The sequence below is a fragment of the Mastigoproctus giganteus genome, chromosome 9 (genome assembly GCF_048544385.1).
Source record: "Mastigoproctus giganteus isolate SK-2022 chromosome 9, ASM4854438v1, whole genome shotgun sequence".
NCBI lineage: Eukaryota > Metazoa > Arthropoda > Arachnida > Uropygi > Thelyphonidae > Mastigoproctus > Mastigoproctus giganteus.
Window position 1 is genome coordinate 228865707 of NC_143583.1, and position 19385 is coordinate 228885091.

Sequence of the window (19385 nt, forward strand, 5' to 3'; positions counted from 1 at the left end):
CAACGACAGGCACTTACACATGTATGCTAAAATGGCTAAAGGAGTGAAAAATAATGAAAGAAAGAAAGGCCCTAAATTCCATAGAGGCGAAAAGATAGTGGTTTGTTTAAGAATAGTGTCTCTTCCATCCTCGGGCAAGCTAATAACGGAGAAATAAAAATAAATTTAGTATAGGTTAAAAATGAGATCTGAGAAACAAGCTGTGCTCATCTAATCCTGGAATCATTTGCCATTCCTGTACAAGAACACTTAGCTGATGGTGCCAAGTCTGTTATGCGTGAAGTGAAATGTAAAAAGAGCAAAGGTTGGAATGGAGAGGAATAGATCGATAACATGAAAAATAAAGTGAATGATCAAATTCATTGTCTTATAGTTTCGTCATCCCAACGCTGATCCATCTGCTCGAAAACTACTTTTGCATTCGAAGAAACATTCTTTGTTAGCTGGCAAAGAATGTTTCATCTGGCATTTGAATTTTCTTTGTTCTCTCCACTCTACTTAAAGAAAATCTCATTGAGATGTCTTACAACCGTACCACGAATTTCTGTGAAATCAGCGTGCTGTGTTCCACAAGGTGGGGGATACTATAGCGAGTCCTATTTACAGCCTATTTACGCACAATAGCGAGTCCTATTATTCATTGCTGACCTCAACCAGATCAGCTCTTTTCAATGAAGATTATTTATTTAAGGTGAACATATTAATTTGCATATTGAAATTAATCAATTTTCTTTTATTTAAAAGTCAGAGTATGTTATAACGTTTATACGTATTTAATTTTTTCTGAGGATATTTGGTTTTCTGCTGATTATTCATTATTATTATTTTTTTTACTACGTCTTATTTCCATTATTTAGCGATGGGTGCGGTAGAACAGGGACATATTTATGTATCGATGCGAATCTCGAGCTTGCAGAAGAGGATGGTGTCTACGATGTGTTTGGCTATACAAAACGATTACGGCAAGCAAGAAGGGGAATGGTCGAGACAGTGGTAAGTTTCTACTGAGAATTATTATTACAACAGCCCCCCCCCCCTTTTATACACGCAGAAGTATTAAGTTTTCATTTGTTTAGTTCATATTGCTCCTCAACTTTTTGTAGCGGTCCCTTTCTGCTCATGTATTAATGGACTTTATATTGATTTCCGTTGTAAGAACCAAATAAAACCAATTTGGTTCTTATAACACGGAAGTCAACCTAGAATATGACTGGCTAATACTAGAAGAGTGCGCACACATCTGCAAACAGGCAGCGCATGGAAAACTTGAAAGAAATCACAATGGCCCAATGATAAATACGAGCAAAGATATATAAAGGTGTGAGATATCCTAATGTTTTACCACTAACTTTTTTGGGGGTGTTTTTACCTTCGCAGTTCTATCCTGCCATTATACTTAAACAATTAACACTGAAACGAAATATGGAAAATAATACTGAACAGGGCTGTGCAAAGGTAATTAATCTTTATTGTATGTAAAGGTACGATACAATGTACCCATAGGCGCCTCCGTAGCCAGGTAGGCAGGAGCAGCAGTGCGTAACACACGCTTCTTGATTAGACCGGGGTTCGAGCCCGTGATCACCAAATACGGATGATGCAGAAAGGTCAGGGAATGACCGCCGCATATCCCAGGAGCAATATGGCCTTAGTTGCTAATGCTCCTAAAAATCAAATAATAACAACAATTACCCATTACGGCATGCTGCCAGAGGTTTCACATGGATAGTAATATATAGTAAGATAGTAATAAGATATAGCAAGATAACAAAACATCAAAATTGAATCAATAAAGTACAATCCAGGAACAGATACCATGTGAACCACTTCTCCAATACATCTAGAGTACAGGAATTCGTGGTTTACAGAATAGAGTGACACAGATCGAGTTTTTTTTTAACATTCCCAGATAGATTTTACAGTTCAAATTCGTCCCCCCCTACTGGGTTGGGGAGCAGATCACATGCTTTTGTTAAGATCTTTCTCCTGTATTTCTTGTCGCAGGCAAACTGGTACAGATTCGTCCAGTTTTCCTGCGACAAGAAATACAGGATAATCGTCAACATTTGTGTGGGAAGAAATCTTTGTTACGCGCAGTCTCCCATGGGTCGAGCATAACTGTGGCTTTGCTCTCAGCGTAGGAGGACTTTCCAGCAGATCTTTCCCGTGAACATTTTTACAGTGAAGGTTAGGCGTCTCATTTCCATCTTCACTGGCAGTCGTTCCAGACCGAGAGCCGTGGCCATCGCTGTAGTTCGCTGCTGTTATGGTAACTGTGACTTTCATGAGGCCCATTTGAGTAGCCAAAACTCGGCTGCACACAGTGGTTTTAAAGTAGTTTTGGTTCCGGAACCACAAATTTCTATTCCGTATTTTTGTGGTTCCGCAACCTCCGTAGAAATTTGTTTCATTGGAAAATAGCGGTCTGGATGTATTTCTTGATAGACCTGGGTTTGTGATATAAAGGAGGTGCTGTTTCCCCATCCAGCGATTTCGGCTCATTTGAAGGCGTTGGCAGTTGAACCGCGACTGATCATCCTGAGGTCACGATGTTTTACTACACTTTTTATGATTTTTCCATCATGCGTTGGCACTTGGGAGCCCGGATGCAAAAGGTATTAACGGGCCTCGTTTATTTATGTCGAGACTTTGATGCTCACTCGACTGGGCACCTCTAGATCGGGGGCCCTGGTGCGGCACTTCCAATGCATCCCCCCCTCCCCATTTGCACGGCTCTGATACTGAAAGCCAAATTTGGTTTGCCGTCATTTTTACCTTTTTTTATGAAAAGAATATACTCGATTTTTCATGTCTTGCGGATGCAGTGTGTCCTCGAGACCAAGAAACTATCACAGTTCACCTAAGCAGACTTCTGTTTTATTGATCTGATTATTCAACTTCCAGCGATTGTATAATCGTCAACAATTTGTGTGGGAATAAATCTTTCAGTCATGCGCAGTCTCCCATGGGTCGTGCACAACTGTGGCTTTGCTCTCAGCGCAGGAGGACTCTCCAGCAGATCAATGGTTTTTTTTTTTTTTTTGGTTTTTTTTTTACTTTAAAAGCCACACACCTGTGTTTTATGCATGTATGAACATACATAAAAGAGATTTTTATGGTAACTTCTCAAACACCATAGCTGTTGAAAACATTACCACAGTACAGTACCATAGACGCATTGACAGGACAGAACTTTGTATAATTTCTTATAAGGGAGAATAGAAGGGGGAAAAAAACCGGGATCTTTAGAACAAGATGCAGAAAATAATGAAATGATGAGCTAAAGTGAAGGAACAGTTTCCATTTCCAATCAGTTGGTTGACATGGTTGCAAAGTTGCAAACAACCCAGTACAATAAATTACTAAGCCTTTGTACGTTTTTGGGACATCCGTGTAAGCTTTTCACCAGATGACATGGAGGTAACAAAAACTAAATGAAACCAAAAAAAAAAAATTACCAGATTTGTAGGTATTAAAGTGCTTTAGAAGTTAAGCATTAAAAAAACTGAAACACAAACCAAAGATAAAACATGATTATCTGCTACTGGGACGCCTCACTACAGTTATTCAAGATGTGATGGAAGTATCGATTAAAAGTAGGATATAAAAGACATGCACACTCAATTGTAGACAAACAGAAAAGACCTAGATCCCTTCACAAGGGGTGTAATAAAGGTTGTAACATAGCGACCATGACCATTCGCCTGGCAGCAAAAAGAGTGTATAACGAAAATTAACTGTTGCAATATCATGCGCCAGTGGAAGATAACATTACGCAACCATTCCTTCGAAACCAAATGGACTACATTTAGCACTGCCCAAATACTTATCGACAGCTGAATAAAGTAAAAAAAAAAAAAGAAAAGACAATTGAATTAAAGGGAAAAAAAACAGTTGTAACAAATTGTAAATCGCCCTCAAGTTTGAAACGGTGCCAGAACTGCGATAAGTGTATGCCCAACTACCATCGCTTCACAGAGTAAGTCACCATAGCCCCGCATCTGCTCGTATACCGCTGGGAGACAAGTCGCCTATCCAGGAACATGAATGCAGCTGTTAGTGACATTCCGAACAATTCTTCTTTAGCTGACAATGCCCCATGCCACAAAAAATGACCGGTCAATCGTGTGGTGATCATATTCAGTCAAATACACACATAAATCCAGCTGTGAACATCTTTCTGACATTTTGGAACAACCGTAGAGATCCACAAAAATCTTATTATTAAGCAGAGAACTAGCGTATGTGGTAGTGGAGCAAGAGATTCTTGTCTCTATATACAAAAACTTGTAAAAAATACCCCCCCCCCATCCTTCCTAGAAGAGGAAGTTTTAACTGATGGGGAGAAAAGTCATATACTGTACTGTATTCGATATTATTATTTTTTTTCTTCTAAATAAGTGTGTAGAAAGCGTCATATTGAGACCTGTAGCCAAACGTGATGCTAAGAATTAAAGTGTGCCAATACATGTTCGAAGGATAGCGAAGAAGTTTTATATACAAATTAAAAATAGAAAACCCAGACGCAGTTTTTTTTTTTTTTTTTTTAACTAGGCGGTCCCGGTCAGCTTTCCTGGCACCCCCGCCATCATTTACTCCATTGTAACATATTGAGGTTTCGCACTTCATGTGCCCGCTCCAGTATAGGGTAATGAAACCCTACCCTACCCTACCCTACAGTTCATTTCATGTTTCAATCTCTGCCAAGAAAAATAGCAAATGAGAAAGTCCTCGCACTAGCCCTTCTGAATCGTTTCACCTGTCTTCCTCCATTATATTTTCCGCAGCCGAAGAGACATTCTACATGCATCCGTTTCACTCACGAAAAATTGGAATGTCCCATGGAAGTACACAGGTAGTATTACCAGCATTGTTCTTGCTCCATTTGCAGCAGGACTCGTCGTCTCTTGAAAACTTGTACTGCAAAATTTTGGAAAGCACCAGTAAAAGGGCCTCACATCCAGACGTCAGTGTTTGCACGCTGGGTGCTCCATCAATCAATTCCTCTCTTAGATCCTGGTATTCATGGCACCTATACAGAAGATGTACCAGGTCTTCTTTTTCTCCACAAGTACACGATGAACGTGCTGAAATACAATTCATTTAATTTTCCAAAGAAGGATCTGTGTCCTGTAAGTAGGAACGTTTGGTTGAAACCAACTTGAAGTACCCTTCCCAAACTGTTTGATGATTGGAAAAAAATTTTTAGTTATTAAACTCTTGGTAGAGTTGTTCCATCTGTTTTGCCACTCGCCAATAAGAAGAGTCCACAATCGTTTCCTCTCCTCATTATAACCATCGTCACACCGTTTATGAAACGTGCATTTAAACAATAACGGTATCCTTGGTGGTAAAACTCCCACATTTCCGAATTTATTGTAGTATGAAATTTTAGGAGCCAATAATCAACCACTGAAATATTCCCTCTGAAATAATCGTATTTATAGTCTCCTTGCACTGTAAACTTTGTGTTATGTCCCGTAAATTATCATTGACTAAGAACTATGTAGGTTTTCATGATTCATAAACGTCCTCACTAGGTTCAAACAGTACTTTTTTTTTTTTTTTTTTTTCAGAATGGCTTGATCTTAGAAGAGTAATTAATTGATAGAAACAGCTTTATAATCACAGTATTTAATATGCTCCATGATTCGAAACAATACTCTTTACTATATTAAATTTTACTTTTTTTTTCTTTTAGGAACATTATAAATTCATTTACGAAACGTTAGAGGAAGCTAACGTCAGTGGATACACCTGGTTTTCGGTTAATGACTTATCTCAACAGTTGAAATACAAGTCCATGAAAAATCCTCTCTCCAGGCAGAATGAGTACCAAAGAGAATACCAGGTAAGAATTTATGTTCTGCTTGCTTGTCCTGACGTGATTCTTACTTGATGTGAGTAGAGATGATTTTGATCGTGTGTGTGTTTTTAAGGCTCATTGGTAGGGAAACAAATTGAAAGATGTAGAAAGATTCTACTTAGTATTAGTAATGTTAGTTTATCGCTAGCAACAAACCAAGATGGAAATGCTTGGTTGTTCGTTCAACTATGTTTTTTCTATTTCCATGAGACTTTTATTGTCCAATTTTAACTCCTCTCCCGTTTCTAAATGATAGGGGAGAGTCGGATTTCTCTTCTCCGACGAAAAACTATATTTAGAAGCATTAAACTTCACTCGCTGTTTTGCGAAACAGACCGATAAGTCCTCGATCTGGTAAAGTTTACTACTCTTCCTACCTCAAACTTTGAAAGCTTTCCCTTGTACTCATTTGTCAGTGCCTTAAGGAGAAAATTTTAAATATACAAATAAAAGTCACTTGCTGCCCTTGTCCATCTTGAAGGATGGTCATTTATCTCATATCTCCTATTTTTTTAGCCTCTGTCCTCTCTTTGTCCTCTGTTTCCAATTTTTTTTAACTGTTCCTTAATCCAACGAAGAATCTTAAAAAATCCACATATACTGCGCTTGCGCCTTACTGAAGTCAATATCGAAATTTTTTTCTTGCGTATAATTATTTTAAAAATTACTCGCTAAAATTAATTAGTTCTTAATCGAGTTTCAAGAAACCCATGTTCGATCCATTTATGACATAATCCTATTGAAATGGACTTATAGCAATCAAACTCATTGGTCCATAGTTGCCCATTGCCCATTTCATGGCTTCTTTGTGCACTTGGGACATTTAGCATTTTTCCAGTTTAAGGAAGTGGTCCCGGAATCTAAAGATCTCATTAATATCTCCAACGTGCTTGAAGCACTTTGCATTCTTTATTATAATAGGATAGTAATAAAATGTACCAAAATCTCGACAGTATCTACTATTTGTAAAAATATATCAATATAATTCTATATATTTATTAGTTTTTTAGTAAAGTAAAAATTTACCTTATTAGATTATTTTTTGTAGAAAGAATATAAAAAATGATAAAACTTTTAACGAGCTATCTCAATTTGAAGATCATGTTTTCTGTTACAGAAACAAACAGTTTTAAAATACGATCAGCAAATAAAAGCCACTTAATTAATTTTGCTTTATTATGTTGCATTTAATTGGTAATTTTTCAAGTGAAATTTTGGTATTTGTAGAGGACATTTCAGCAATAATTATAGGTATAGCATTGGAATGCTAAAGATAAAAAACTTGAAATAAGAATACTTTCGGAATATGAAAATTTAGAATAATGTATTTTGGCAGCTGCGTCATAAATATCATTAGCATAACTAAAATTATAAAGCGTTTAGGGTTGAAGCGTCAAGCTATGGAAAAGTCTAGACTGTGTATAAGTATAGTGCGAAAGCATCAATAATACATAGCCAAATCTGAATTAACAGAATGTTAGCAAAACGGCATCGTTTTAAGTTATATCTCATATTGTGAATACCTTCACAACGAGTTGCCATGATATTGCATTACTTCAAATAAGTAACGCTTCACCTGAGGAGAAGACTCAGATGGATACCACCCGGATATCGTTGTGAAGGTATTCACAATATGAGATATAACTTAAAACGATGCCGTTTTGCTAACATTCTGTTAATTCAGATTTGGCTATGTATTATTGATGCTTTCGCACTATACTTTTAGATAGTCATAACTAAAATTGTAATTATATAGATATTTGTTATTAGCTGTACTTTCACGAATTTCTTTGACTTTATGCGCCGGCAGGATCTTTTGAAAGGGGTAACAGGAAAATTTATCTCCCGGAAAAAAATATTCCATTTTCTTCTTCTTCTGCTTATTATTATTATTATTATTATTATTATTATTATAACTATAAGAAAATGGAATTTCTTGTTAAAGATTCTGCAGTGGGAGAGGAAAGAATTCTTCTATTTACAGCAAAAGTTTCACTTCTCCTATTCAGTGCTTATCACGTGCTCAATATTGGATTATGGATGGTACATTTAAAACCGTGCCCTTAATTTTTTTTATCAATTATATACAATACATGCACCCGTCGGTAATGAAAATTATTGAATTCTTCCCTTAGTTTGTGCTTTGATGACGAATGAGTGAAAAAAATTCTAAACGTTTGTTTCAAGATATGATTGACTTTGACGAATAAAATGAAATTAAATTGAGACCACAGGCCATAATAACTGACCTGGAATTGGCTGCAATAAATGCCTCCAAAGGTGTGTTCCCTAACGTGTTTAATAAGATCTGTTTATCCCACCCGGGACAATGTGTTTGGAGAAAAATTCAAGCAAGTTTACTGGTACGGTACCGATGAAGAATTGAGTTTGCTGCTTTGACATTTGTGTGCCTTGGCATTTATTCCTTCTGGTGATATACCGGGGGTACAGTGGTTTGCAGATATTATATATATATATATATATGGAAGAAGTAGACGGTATATGCGTAATGGTATGGTAATTCGCTCCATCGTTATTTCCAACAACATTATGGTCCGTATACGATTCGATTCAACTGGGACCCAAAACAGTGAGGCTTGGGATAGAAGGTGGGAGTGTATAGTTTGACGAGCACGTATTTGCCTATATAGGATTATCGAGGAATTTCTGTCGAAAACGCAAGAAGGCGGCGGTTATGAACGATTGTGAAAATAGATCTGCATTATGCGCAATACCTTCGCGATAGGGCTCACAATACCGGTCAAAATCTTAATACCGGTATTTTTAATTTATGAAACCGGTATTCCAAAAAAAAAAACATTTTTCGCAATAAATATTGATGGCAATTAGGTGCATTAAAGTAAGAAAAAAAAACAAGTAATTATTTGAATTCACGTTTTAAATCAAACTTTTATTACAATAATAAATATTCTAGCAAAAATTATTAAACATACTAAAAAAAAAAAAAAAAATAAGCATCCACACTACCTGTCCGAATAAAGTGAGCTCTTAAGAAACTCAATAGTGTTATCGTTTAAACTGGATCTAATTTTGATACATATTTAATTAGCGGCAGAAAACGTCCTTTTGGATTCTGTGCTGGTTGGTGCTTTGTACTGAGATAGTCGTAGGCGAGTTGCAGTTTAGCCCCACCCCCCTATTTCCTCATCTTCAAAAAATCTAACTGCTTCTCCACCTGTCACTGAATTTAGTACCACACTTGAAAATAAGTGAGATCGAGATCCATACCTAATTATAAATCACGTCCACTTCCATAAGAAGACGAGATTTGTGCTATTGTGCTACTTTTTAGAAATGCCTGTTAAAAATTACTGTTTTAGAAATGCTTATATAAAATCAATGGAAGCTGAGCAGTTTTAGAGAAACTCTTGACGATTGCAATTTTTAATGAAATAAAATGCTTGGCCATGGTTCAAAGGAAAAAAGAAAAAAATTAACCTCGGCGGATTTGGCTCGGCTGGAGCTCCACAAAAGCATTATTTCATTCTGAATCCACACAGTTTTTTTTTTTTTTTTTAATATAAAAAACTTCTATGGATATGTTTTGACTCTTTATGCATATTTCTTCACTTAGAAAATCTGTAAGATGTCGTCGAAGCTCTCAATTGGGGACTGTGCAGGAGGCCATCGACCAGAAAACAGAGAGAAAAATAGGGACGTTGCAATAGTTCCACGTAAGTTATTTACTTTACTTGGTTCATTTATTTATTAATTATTGTTAATTAAAAGCACAGAATAGCAAGGTTAGTTTTGTTGTTTATAGTCAAGATTTCTTTAACAATGGTTAAAGAAATCTTTATTGTAACAACAACGTGAACACAGTACAGATTGCAATTCAGCAGTCTGTGTTCAATAGGACAAAAAGTGTAGCCCTGTAAGGATCCCTTCCCTTCCACATACAAATCAAAACATCACCATGGCAGGTGGAGGGCAGATCATAACATATACAAATGTCGAATTTCTGCTCAGTCCGATCATTCTACGAAAATCAAATCCTCTGCTTGCACCTTCACGGGGGTGGGAGGTTCTCTCCTCCATGTGCAAGGTCTAAAACTGAAATTCTCGAGGTTGCTGTCCAAGTGCAAATCGACATAAGCACCTCACATAAAAGAATTGCTGAGCCACTGGGAAACCTGGATAAGGAGTCGCTCAAGGATTCAATTGGCGAAATCATGTTTGCTCTCCAAAGCAGAGCTCTGTCATCTCCACATATATTTTCCGCTTTGCAGTGTGTTATTCATGTCTTTGAGGTTAAGATGGGTATCATAGCGAGATCCATTATTACATAAATTTAGAAGGTACAATTTCTTAAACGGTTTTTCTAGGCCATCTGCCAGGCATCTGGGTCAGCCAGTGTATATAACCTTCTGCAGCTACTCTGTTAGCTGTGACTAGATGGAATCCGAGTAGTGTGTGTGTGTGCGCACTAGAAGAGGGGACACTGCCAAGGCCATGTCATTTCAAGATACTGCGTACATCTTGTGTACGCTATATCTGAACATTTTATACTACAAGTTCCCTCCCCCTTAGTTTCTGCATCCTTTACATCATTAGTACTGGTGAGTTTGCTACCCGATTATCTTTCATGGCTAAGCTCTGCAGATATCACCTGTGAGTGGGAGAACTATTTCGTCAAAAGTGGTACAGATAGAAACTGGAGTCTTTGACCTTAGTCTAACCTTTAGCCGCTCAATTTCTGTGATCCCAGTAATTTCAGCAACACTGAATTAAATAAAAACGATTAAATAAAAACACGAAAACAATTAAATAAAAAAAAATCGAAAATCTTATATTACAGTAAGAAATAATTAACAATAATTAAAAATTAAGTCAAAAATTAATATAACGAAAAAAATTGCAAAACGATTTTCCTTCCATAAAGAATAACTCGATACCGATTAATTATACGAAGCTTCCTATTAAAGAAATTTTTCACTTAATTAAACTTAGTTGAAGCCAACTATATCACCTTTCGATACAAAGTATACAAACAAATTTTTGGTTTGCCAATGGGAGCGGCCTAATATCGGAGTTCTACCTCTCAACTATTGAGCATGTACATTTAACGCCTTTTCGACCCCGTATCACATACTATGGGAGGTATTTAGCCGATGTTCTAGTCATTATCGATAGCAGTACTATCCAAGACATTTTACATTCATTCTAGTTTAAAATTTACATTGGAGAGGGAGAATACGGATACTAAGTCATTAAATTTTTAAAATTTCACGTTTACTCGGGAGGGACTCGAATAAAATCCAATTTAACATCTATCGAAAACCTACAAACACCGGTATGCTTCTACATTATAACAGCTATCACCTGTTTACCTACAAGAGATCGATTATCTTTAATCAATTTCTCAATGCTTATAAATATTCAACGACGGAATCTGCTTTGGGCTCCAAAATACAAATATTAACCAGTAGATTCTTAAACAGTGGTTACCCACTTGCTACAATAGAATTAGGGTACAAGCTAAGGATAGAATATCAAAAAATACAGCAACCAACAATAGTAATATTAAATATTTCTGACCCATATGTTGAAGAGTGGCACAAACAACTTAACAGATTCTTTAAAGATCTCTTACCTTTTTGTAGGAAAATTCTTCAACCCAACGCTCACATCCAATTGATCCGGTTAATACATTATGAAAACCCGATATAAACCAAGTTGAACGCGATATCAACCATTTAAAATATGGTTTTAAAATCGAATTCTTTGGTTCTACCCAGAATTATCTTTCTATGCAAATTCAACGACCCAGGCATTTGTGAGGACAAAAAGAACATGTGCATCTGAACTTTCCTTTCAAGCCATCCAGGAGAACCAAGTTTTTCTTTTTAATGAGGCGAGTGTAATTTTAATATACAAAATGAATACATAAAACTCTTAAATAGCCGAAACACTAGAAATTAAATTCAAATTCGATAAATGTACGTAGACTATTCACCATTTCTGACTCATGGACCTTTATGCGCATGTGCGAATAACTCTATTTGCATTGATTAACAAAAATGAACTCGTCGCGTGTTGCTTATTTTAATTGAATTCGATTTTATAAGAGAGTGGATTTTGATAAGTGTGTTACTTTACTTCTTGTGAGCACGGATTGTAGCCTAAATAATCTGGTCACTTATAAAGAAGTTTAGTCAAAAAAGATTTTAATGTAGAATGTGACAATTTGTCTTTTGTTTCCAGTCTGTTTATTGCTGGTTGGTTTAGTTTTGGTCGGATTGATGTGAATCGGGTGCGCTTTGCTCTTCCTTCTTGGCGGTGAGTGGATAATGGGAACTGAATACAAGATTAGTTTATAGAAAATCGGGTTAAATTAACAATATTTTAAATGGTTTATATCGCGTTTTTAACTTGGGCCTTTACATAATGTATTAACTGGATCAATTGGATGTGAGCGTTGGGTTGAAATAATTGAAGAATTTTCCTACAAAAAGGTATGAGATGTTCTCTTATATTTAATAATATTATTTTATATTTATAATTTTTTGCTTACATTTTTTAAATTTCAATAAAATTGCATATAAATTATTACTTTTATTACAAAATACAAAAAAGGACTGTCAAAAATAATCTATCTGTGACAGAAACTATAGTAGTGAGAGATCCATGTGAGTGATGGGCAGGTCCTCGGAACAGGTTCTAATGTCCTGTGACATGATCCTGAGAAGGAAGTCGATGGAATAAGTTCCGCCTATATTTTTTATCCAATGCGAACTTGTTGAGGTCGCCATCTGAGGAGTGTATGAACTTCAGCATTTGCACAGGTAATAACCGATCGGATAACTTTAACCGGTTTGGGGTGGCCTGAAGGACTTGGTACTGGGATTCTCCATCCGCAGTTAGCCCAGAAGTCGGGTTCCGAAATAATGCCAACCATCATTTTTACAGCAAAGACGAGTCTTCTCTCATGGATAATGGCAGGAAGACGTCTGATGTTTAGAGCTGCCGTAATCTGGGTGGTCCTTGGTGCAGGGGGAAGCCGAACATTTCCACATGGCCCACTTCAATAGCCAAAATTGCCCACAAAAATCCGTTTTAGATGCGTTGCAGCAGTTTGAGGTCCAGATTTCTGCGCCATAAAGTATGACCGGATAGACACAACTTAATATATCTGCACCCAACGGCCTGGTCATGGACATGCATAAGTTGTTGCTTAAGCATCCACCGGAGTCGACAGAATTTTTTTTTGCAGGTAGTCTGTGTGGTAGAAAGGAGTGCTTCTGGTCAAAAATAACGCCCAGATCGGTGTGTTGCTGAACAGCAGAAATCGCGGATCCTCTTATATTGGGTTGCACCATTGTTGGGTTCCGTTTGAGCAGGAAAATCAACTGTTTCGGCTTCTCAGGATTGATGTGAAGGCCGAAACCGGAGAGGAAGGCCTCGAGGTTGTGGATTTTCTGTACGATTAAGGCATTTGTGTAGTCAGCAGTGTCTCCGGGGTTGATAGTAGTGAACAGCTTTATATCATCAGCGAAGGTGATAATATCAGTTCGGCCAGTCACGAAAGGCAGAAGAACAACTGAGAACAAGATACCAGAGAGGACCCCCACCTTGTGGTACTCCAGCTGTAATAGTTCTGGTGTAGCGCCGATTGGCATCGTGAACAATAATAGTCCTGTTCTCAAGCATTGTCTGAATAAACCAGAGGAACAAATTTGCCCAACGTAATTAAATTGAAATTATCCATAAGATTAAGATTTCGGATTAATCGGATTGTTATTATGAAATTATTACATAAAGAGTGACTTGGAATCCAGAAGTTTGGTTTACAGTATATTTTATTAAGGACGACAATTTTTGGCTCTTTTCTTGGCTGTTTGTTTTATAAATAAGTCTGTGACCGGAAACTATCATAAGCTTTTGCCGTTCCCGTTGCTTTTTATTTAATTATCAATATTTAAATATTAATTATTTGATTTGTTTTTCGCATGATTAATCAGGATGCTGATATATTCCAATAAAACACTCTTATGGGGATAAAGGACCATGTTATTCAACACTGGATTTGAGGCATTTTCTAATAAATAGGATTTTACCATATTTCTAATCCATTAAGTGTTTTTTGCACTCTTTCTCCATGAACAGCGCGGTTATTTTGCACTTTTAAACAGTCGTTTTTAAGAGAATTTTGGATACTCTTGTCTGGTGGACATCAATTTTACTTGACGTTAAACTTTCGCACTCCTATGGGATAAATTCAAGGATAAAATTGAAAGTTAACAAATAAGTGTCATGATTCAGTAAATTATTTGCTGAACTAAATCTTGGAGTTTTAATTGAAATTCCAAGATGCTTACCAAGTTTTCGAGCCTTTATTTTTAAGTAATTTTTAATTAAGTAATTTTATAGAATTAAGAACATGTTATTCAAGGGGAAGTCCATGTTTTTATGGGACTGAGTTCCGCCCACAAAAAAACTACATTGAGTGGAGTGAAAGTATATTTTCTTCTGCTGTGTTAACACTTTGAATCTCTGAATGATCATTCTAATTCTTTTTTTTTTTTTTTTTTTTTTTTTTTGTTTCAGCCGATAACTTCCGCCCATATCTGACGTCATTTCAGAGTAATGACAATACGGATTATATCAATGCTGTCTTTGTGGATGTAAGTAAATGTACTGTTTAAATGCCCAATGTTGTTTTAATTAGTTTATGTATAGTTCAGTTACTTTTATTAACTCCTACAATCTTGATCAATGTAAAGAAATATCTGTCACAATGATATTTTTCCGCACATAAACGCAATGATATTTGGTTACATAAATGTAAATAATATATTTGAATTTTTCGTAAATATTTATAGCAATTCTCATAATATCATCAGGTTGAGTAGTAAATAAACACCAACATCACTTATTTATAATTAAATATAATTATAAATATAAAATTCCTTCACGCTTTATCCGGACTTACGAGTGGCAGCTGCGTTGGTGTATTTAATGTTTTTTGTTAACCCTCCCTTTCTTTGGGGTACGCCTATGACGTCTATCCTGCTTCAATTATGCAATCAGTTTGGACAATAACCTGAGCCCTTGGAAATTAGGGGTTTTACGGGCCCCGCATTTCTGCAGCTGCAGATCGCGTTGTGTTTTTAATGGAAAGATTGCTTAGCGTCTTTCCATCCCGCAAAATCCATTTTCTTTGTTTACCCTGGCGTGGTTTAAGATGCTGACAGAGAGAATGCGACATGCAAATAACACTTAGCAACATTTATTATAAACAAAAAAGGTCATATATACAATATACTTTCACACAATAATAAAGTACAATGAGTAAAGTGTGCATCAATTCTAAGTGCAACGATATGCTAACAGTAGGCCATAGAGTTGCGAAATTCAATAGTCTCTCGATTTTACAGTTCATCTTTCTAAACAAATCTTATTCCTTACTTCTAACATCCTATAAACAATACTAGAATGTAAACTATGATACGCCTTATTGAATTAATTCTAATTTCCACATATAAAGAAAATGAGAAAGGAAGCATTGAGTTTAAAGTATATTTTGGCTGTTTCACACATGTTCATTCATACTTAAGGATGGTTTTTGCTTACTAGTTTAAGTGGGTTTATCCCGGGGCTCGTTGCAAATTTCCTTCTGTAGTGAAGTGGACTGTGGTCTTCTCTGGCCATCACAATTCTATCTCTTCAGCCAGACCGGATGGTGCGGGCAACTACTGAAGAGGCTTGAGCGAGAAGCCGATGGTGACTTCGGCAGCGACGACGACCAGCATCGATGACCGTAGGGATCCACTATACAACGGTGAACCTACAGCAACTAAAGCGATAATCTTTCAGCATCCATAGGGACGATGGCGACCACAACTAGCAGAGCCTCCGGCGGTGACGACGGTGACAACCCTTTTGTCTCATTTTGGGCCCTTTTATATTCTGTGCTCTCCTTTGTCTTCTAGAGCAAAACTCTCTCACTGGACACCAGGCATCCATCCTATTCCTCTCTCTCCGGATTAAGATCAAAAGTCCCAATATAGAAAGATATCTAAACACAGATATCTGGTCTCTTGGTAATGCCATCGTTTGGCAATCATAATGAACAACCAGCGGTACAAGCGATCTCGAGACCAGAGAAGGGCAGTGTGCCTCTCTCTCTGCATAGCTAGGCAGCGAACCAGACTGTCCCTTCCAATCATCCAGATCAATGCACAACATTCTAGATGCGTTGCTGATGAGATCAGGCTCATTGCAACGGAAAATTTATTTGATATTATATGCGTTCAGGAACCTTATGTCTGTAAGCACATTTATGGGCAATCTTCCAAAGTTATGGATGACTCGTGCTCCCACATGGTCCCCTCGTCCCTGGGTATTTTACTTAGCGTCCTGGTGTCGGAGGCATTAATAAAAATGCCCACCTATTATTTTCTCACGCCGGCTTCCTTTCTTGCCAACCTCCCACGACTTCCGTTCTGTTACCCTAGCCATAAAATCCCCTATCATAATGCTCCTGCATTCCTTTCCCTTTATACATTAATTAATTCATTTCTAGATCTTGTAGGGACTAGGGAGACTTTGCCTCACTCCTTATTAGATATGGAGAGAAATTCGTACAATCTAGTTAGAGTGAGAGGTTTTCACGTTCCCTGGGAAACAAACTTTGTCTAGCTACAATGGGAATATTCCCTCTGTTCTTTCAGCTAGCAATGGATACCCACAGTTACACAACTCAGGCTTGACATTACAATATTGATAACTGAGTATTAGTATGGATAAGGTTATAATTACAGGGAAAGTAAAAACTCCTGGGCTAACATTTTTTTAATTATTTTAAAAATGTTATACAAAAATAAGTGTTTATTTATTTATGTTAATGAGCAATTAGAATAATAATTTATTTCTAAATTATTACCAAAGAATATTACAAATGTTTGAAGTTATCTCAAATCTCCCCTAGCATCAAAAAATTTGCATCATCAACTTGCTTGATTTTCTTCTTTTTTGCCAGGCAAGTTTAATATTATAATTGTCTATCAGCTAAAAAAAAAAAAAAAACCATTCTGCTTCGTGATTTAGATCTTGTATTAACTTCTTCGGGCTCGGATGCATATTTTAAGTAGTTTTTTCGGGTGACTGTTCCATCATGTCCTTGTACATAGATCTATTTAATAACACAATGTTACAACTATTTTTTTAAATAGTTGTAACATTTCTGTAATATTTCGCTCCCTAAAGGAAAAATGGAAGAATGGCCCCATTATGGGCAACCAGCCATTATCAATCGCAAAACTGGCAATTATGCCAGCGCACATACATATATGCAAAGGTACTTTCTTTTGCACTAGCCCTGAGAACCTCATAAACACCTGTTACGATAGAATTGCTGCAGTATCCAAATCTAATTTTATACATGATGCATTCCAAGGTCTTTTATTAAATATTTTTCGGTATAAATGTTTTATTGCGTTGAAGAAACGATCACATATTTAGATTTTGTTTGGAAGACCACACATTACAGGAATGACGTTAGTTTCTGTATGCCATGATTCCAGTATCTGCATGGATCGTGTACTTAGGATTACCATTAGTAGAGGCATATGATGCACGAAAACAAGCTTATATAGCATCAGCCAAAAAAAGCCCTTACCCGTTTCACCCATCTATTCACTCCAAAAGTTTGTCTAGTTCGACCTTGAATTTATTTAAGTTGTCAACTTCCATTCCACAACAACAGATGGAAGCTTGTTCTAGCAATCAACCACCCGCACATCTGTTCTACAACTGTCTTTCCTCATTTCGAATATATGCCCACTCAAGTGCAGAATCTAGACAAAGAGGAAATCTCCTATCAGCATTGAGCTTGCTCAAACCATTCAAGGCCTTATACACTTCAATCAGATCACTTCGCAAGTGCCTAGTATCTAGACACTGTAATTTTCAAAACCTTTCTTGGTAAGAGTAACCCTTTGTTTCCCTCATCAATCTCGTTGCCCTTCTCTGTACTTGTTCCAGCAGCTCTACATCTATCCTAAAATGAGGCCTCCAGACCTGTATGCAGTACTCAAAGTGTTGCCTGACCATTGCTTTATACAAGTGAATAATAATCTCCTTATCCCTGCAAGAAAAATTCCTGTATATCATTGACAAGACACCATGATCTACTCTTGCAGACCGTCTGCACTGCTCAGAAAACTTCATATCTGACTGCACAATTACCTCCAGGGCTTTTTCATTCTTCTCCACCCTGAGTGTAGCACTGCCCAGTTAGTACATTACTCTGGGATTATTGCTACCCATATGTATTACTTACATTTCTCAATGTTAAACTTCAGTTGCCATCTCTCAGCCCATCAGCTCAACCTTTCTAGATCCTGTTGCAGCAGCATACTGTTATGAACAAACCTGCCAACCTTTGTATCGTCTGCAAACTTAGACATTAAACCTGATATACCATCATCAATATCATTGATAAATATACAAAACAACAACACAGAACCCTGGGGGACTCCACTAATAACATTAGTCCACGAAGAGTGGTGTCCATTGATTACTACTAATTACTCGCGTCACCTTTCGATCTCCCTTTGTGAATTGGGGATACATTTTAAATAAATCTTTATTATTTTCACATCTCCAGTCCGTCGAGGACCTCCCTGAGTTCAAGGGTGCCCTCGTAATCATGGCTAAGGGCCTGTTTACTTCCTTCCTTTGCTGCCTTCTTTAATATAACTGGATAGATCCCATCAACCCCAGGTGCCTTCCTTATGTTTAATTTCAACAATTTCTCCTCCACTTTGCTCTCAATTATTACAAAATCAATTAAGTCCCTGTTAGAGTTTGATAAGCTTCTAGCTTCCACCTCCCTACAGAATTCCTCATGTGTGGATTTAGATGCCAAATAGTCATTCTGTTCGTCAGCTATCTGAGCAGGATCATAATCGAACCATTGATATCAAATTGGATCAATCTGATTCATCCCCTTCCTTCCAGAGTTTACAAAGTAAAGAAGTCTTGATTGTTTTTCTTTGCATCCTTTGCCAAAGATTTCTCTTCATCTGCTTCGCCTGCATTAATCTCCTTTGTGACTTGATTACATACCATTTTATATCAGTACTTGTTGAAACATCTTGCTGCAACTTTTCAAAGTACCGCCGCGGAAAAATATTATACTTGGATAAATATTCCCTACATTATTCCTGGTGAAAACAAGAATTTGTTCTCTGGTATTGTAAAGTAATGAGTTTCTCTCAAAGAATACAAAGTTTTTTTTTTTTTTTTTTTTATGGTTACCATAACAAGTTGACCTATGGATTCTTTTTGATATATATATATATATTTCTAAGTGGCCGGGGACGGCCACAGAGTTTTAAGGAGTTTACAAGATTAAAGAGAATACAATTCTTTTTTTCTTGTAAACTCTTGTTTTCTTTCTCGTTGATATAGAAACAGCGCTTTGCAAAACCCAGCGTATAAGAAATACAATTTGCGCCATCTATGCTTGACAGGAGGACGTAGCCTTTGATTT

The 19385-nt window shown here is 36.8% G+C and overlaps 1 protein-coding gene across 1 annotated transcript in view; it reads left to right on the forward strand.

Annotated features, from left to right (window-relative positions):
* The window catches only part of Ptp36E (protein tyrosine phosphatase 36E), a 235318-nt gene that overhangs the window by 153849 nt on the left and 62084 nt on the right, over positions 1-19385 (forward strand). The window contains exons 9-12 of the mRNA XM_090381417.1: positions 858-993; positions 5702-5851; positions 9462-9561; positions 14435-14511. Of these exons, the coding sequence (XP_090237543.1) occupies positions 858-993; positions 5702-5851; positions 9462-9561; positions 14435-14511 (463 nt within the window). The remainder of the gene's footprint in view (positions 1-857; positions 994-5701; positions 5852-9461; positions 9562-14434; positions 14512-19385) is intronic.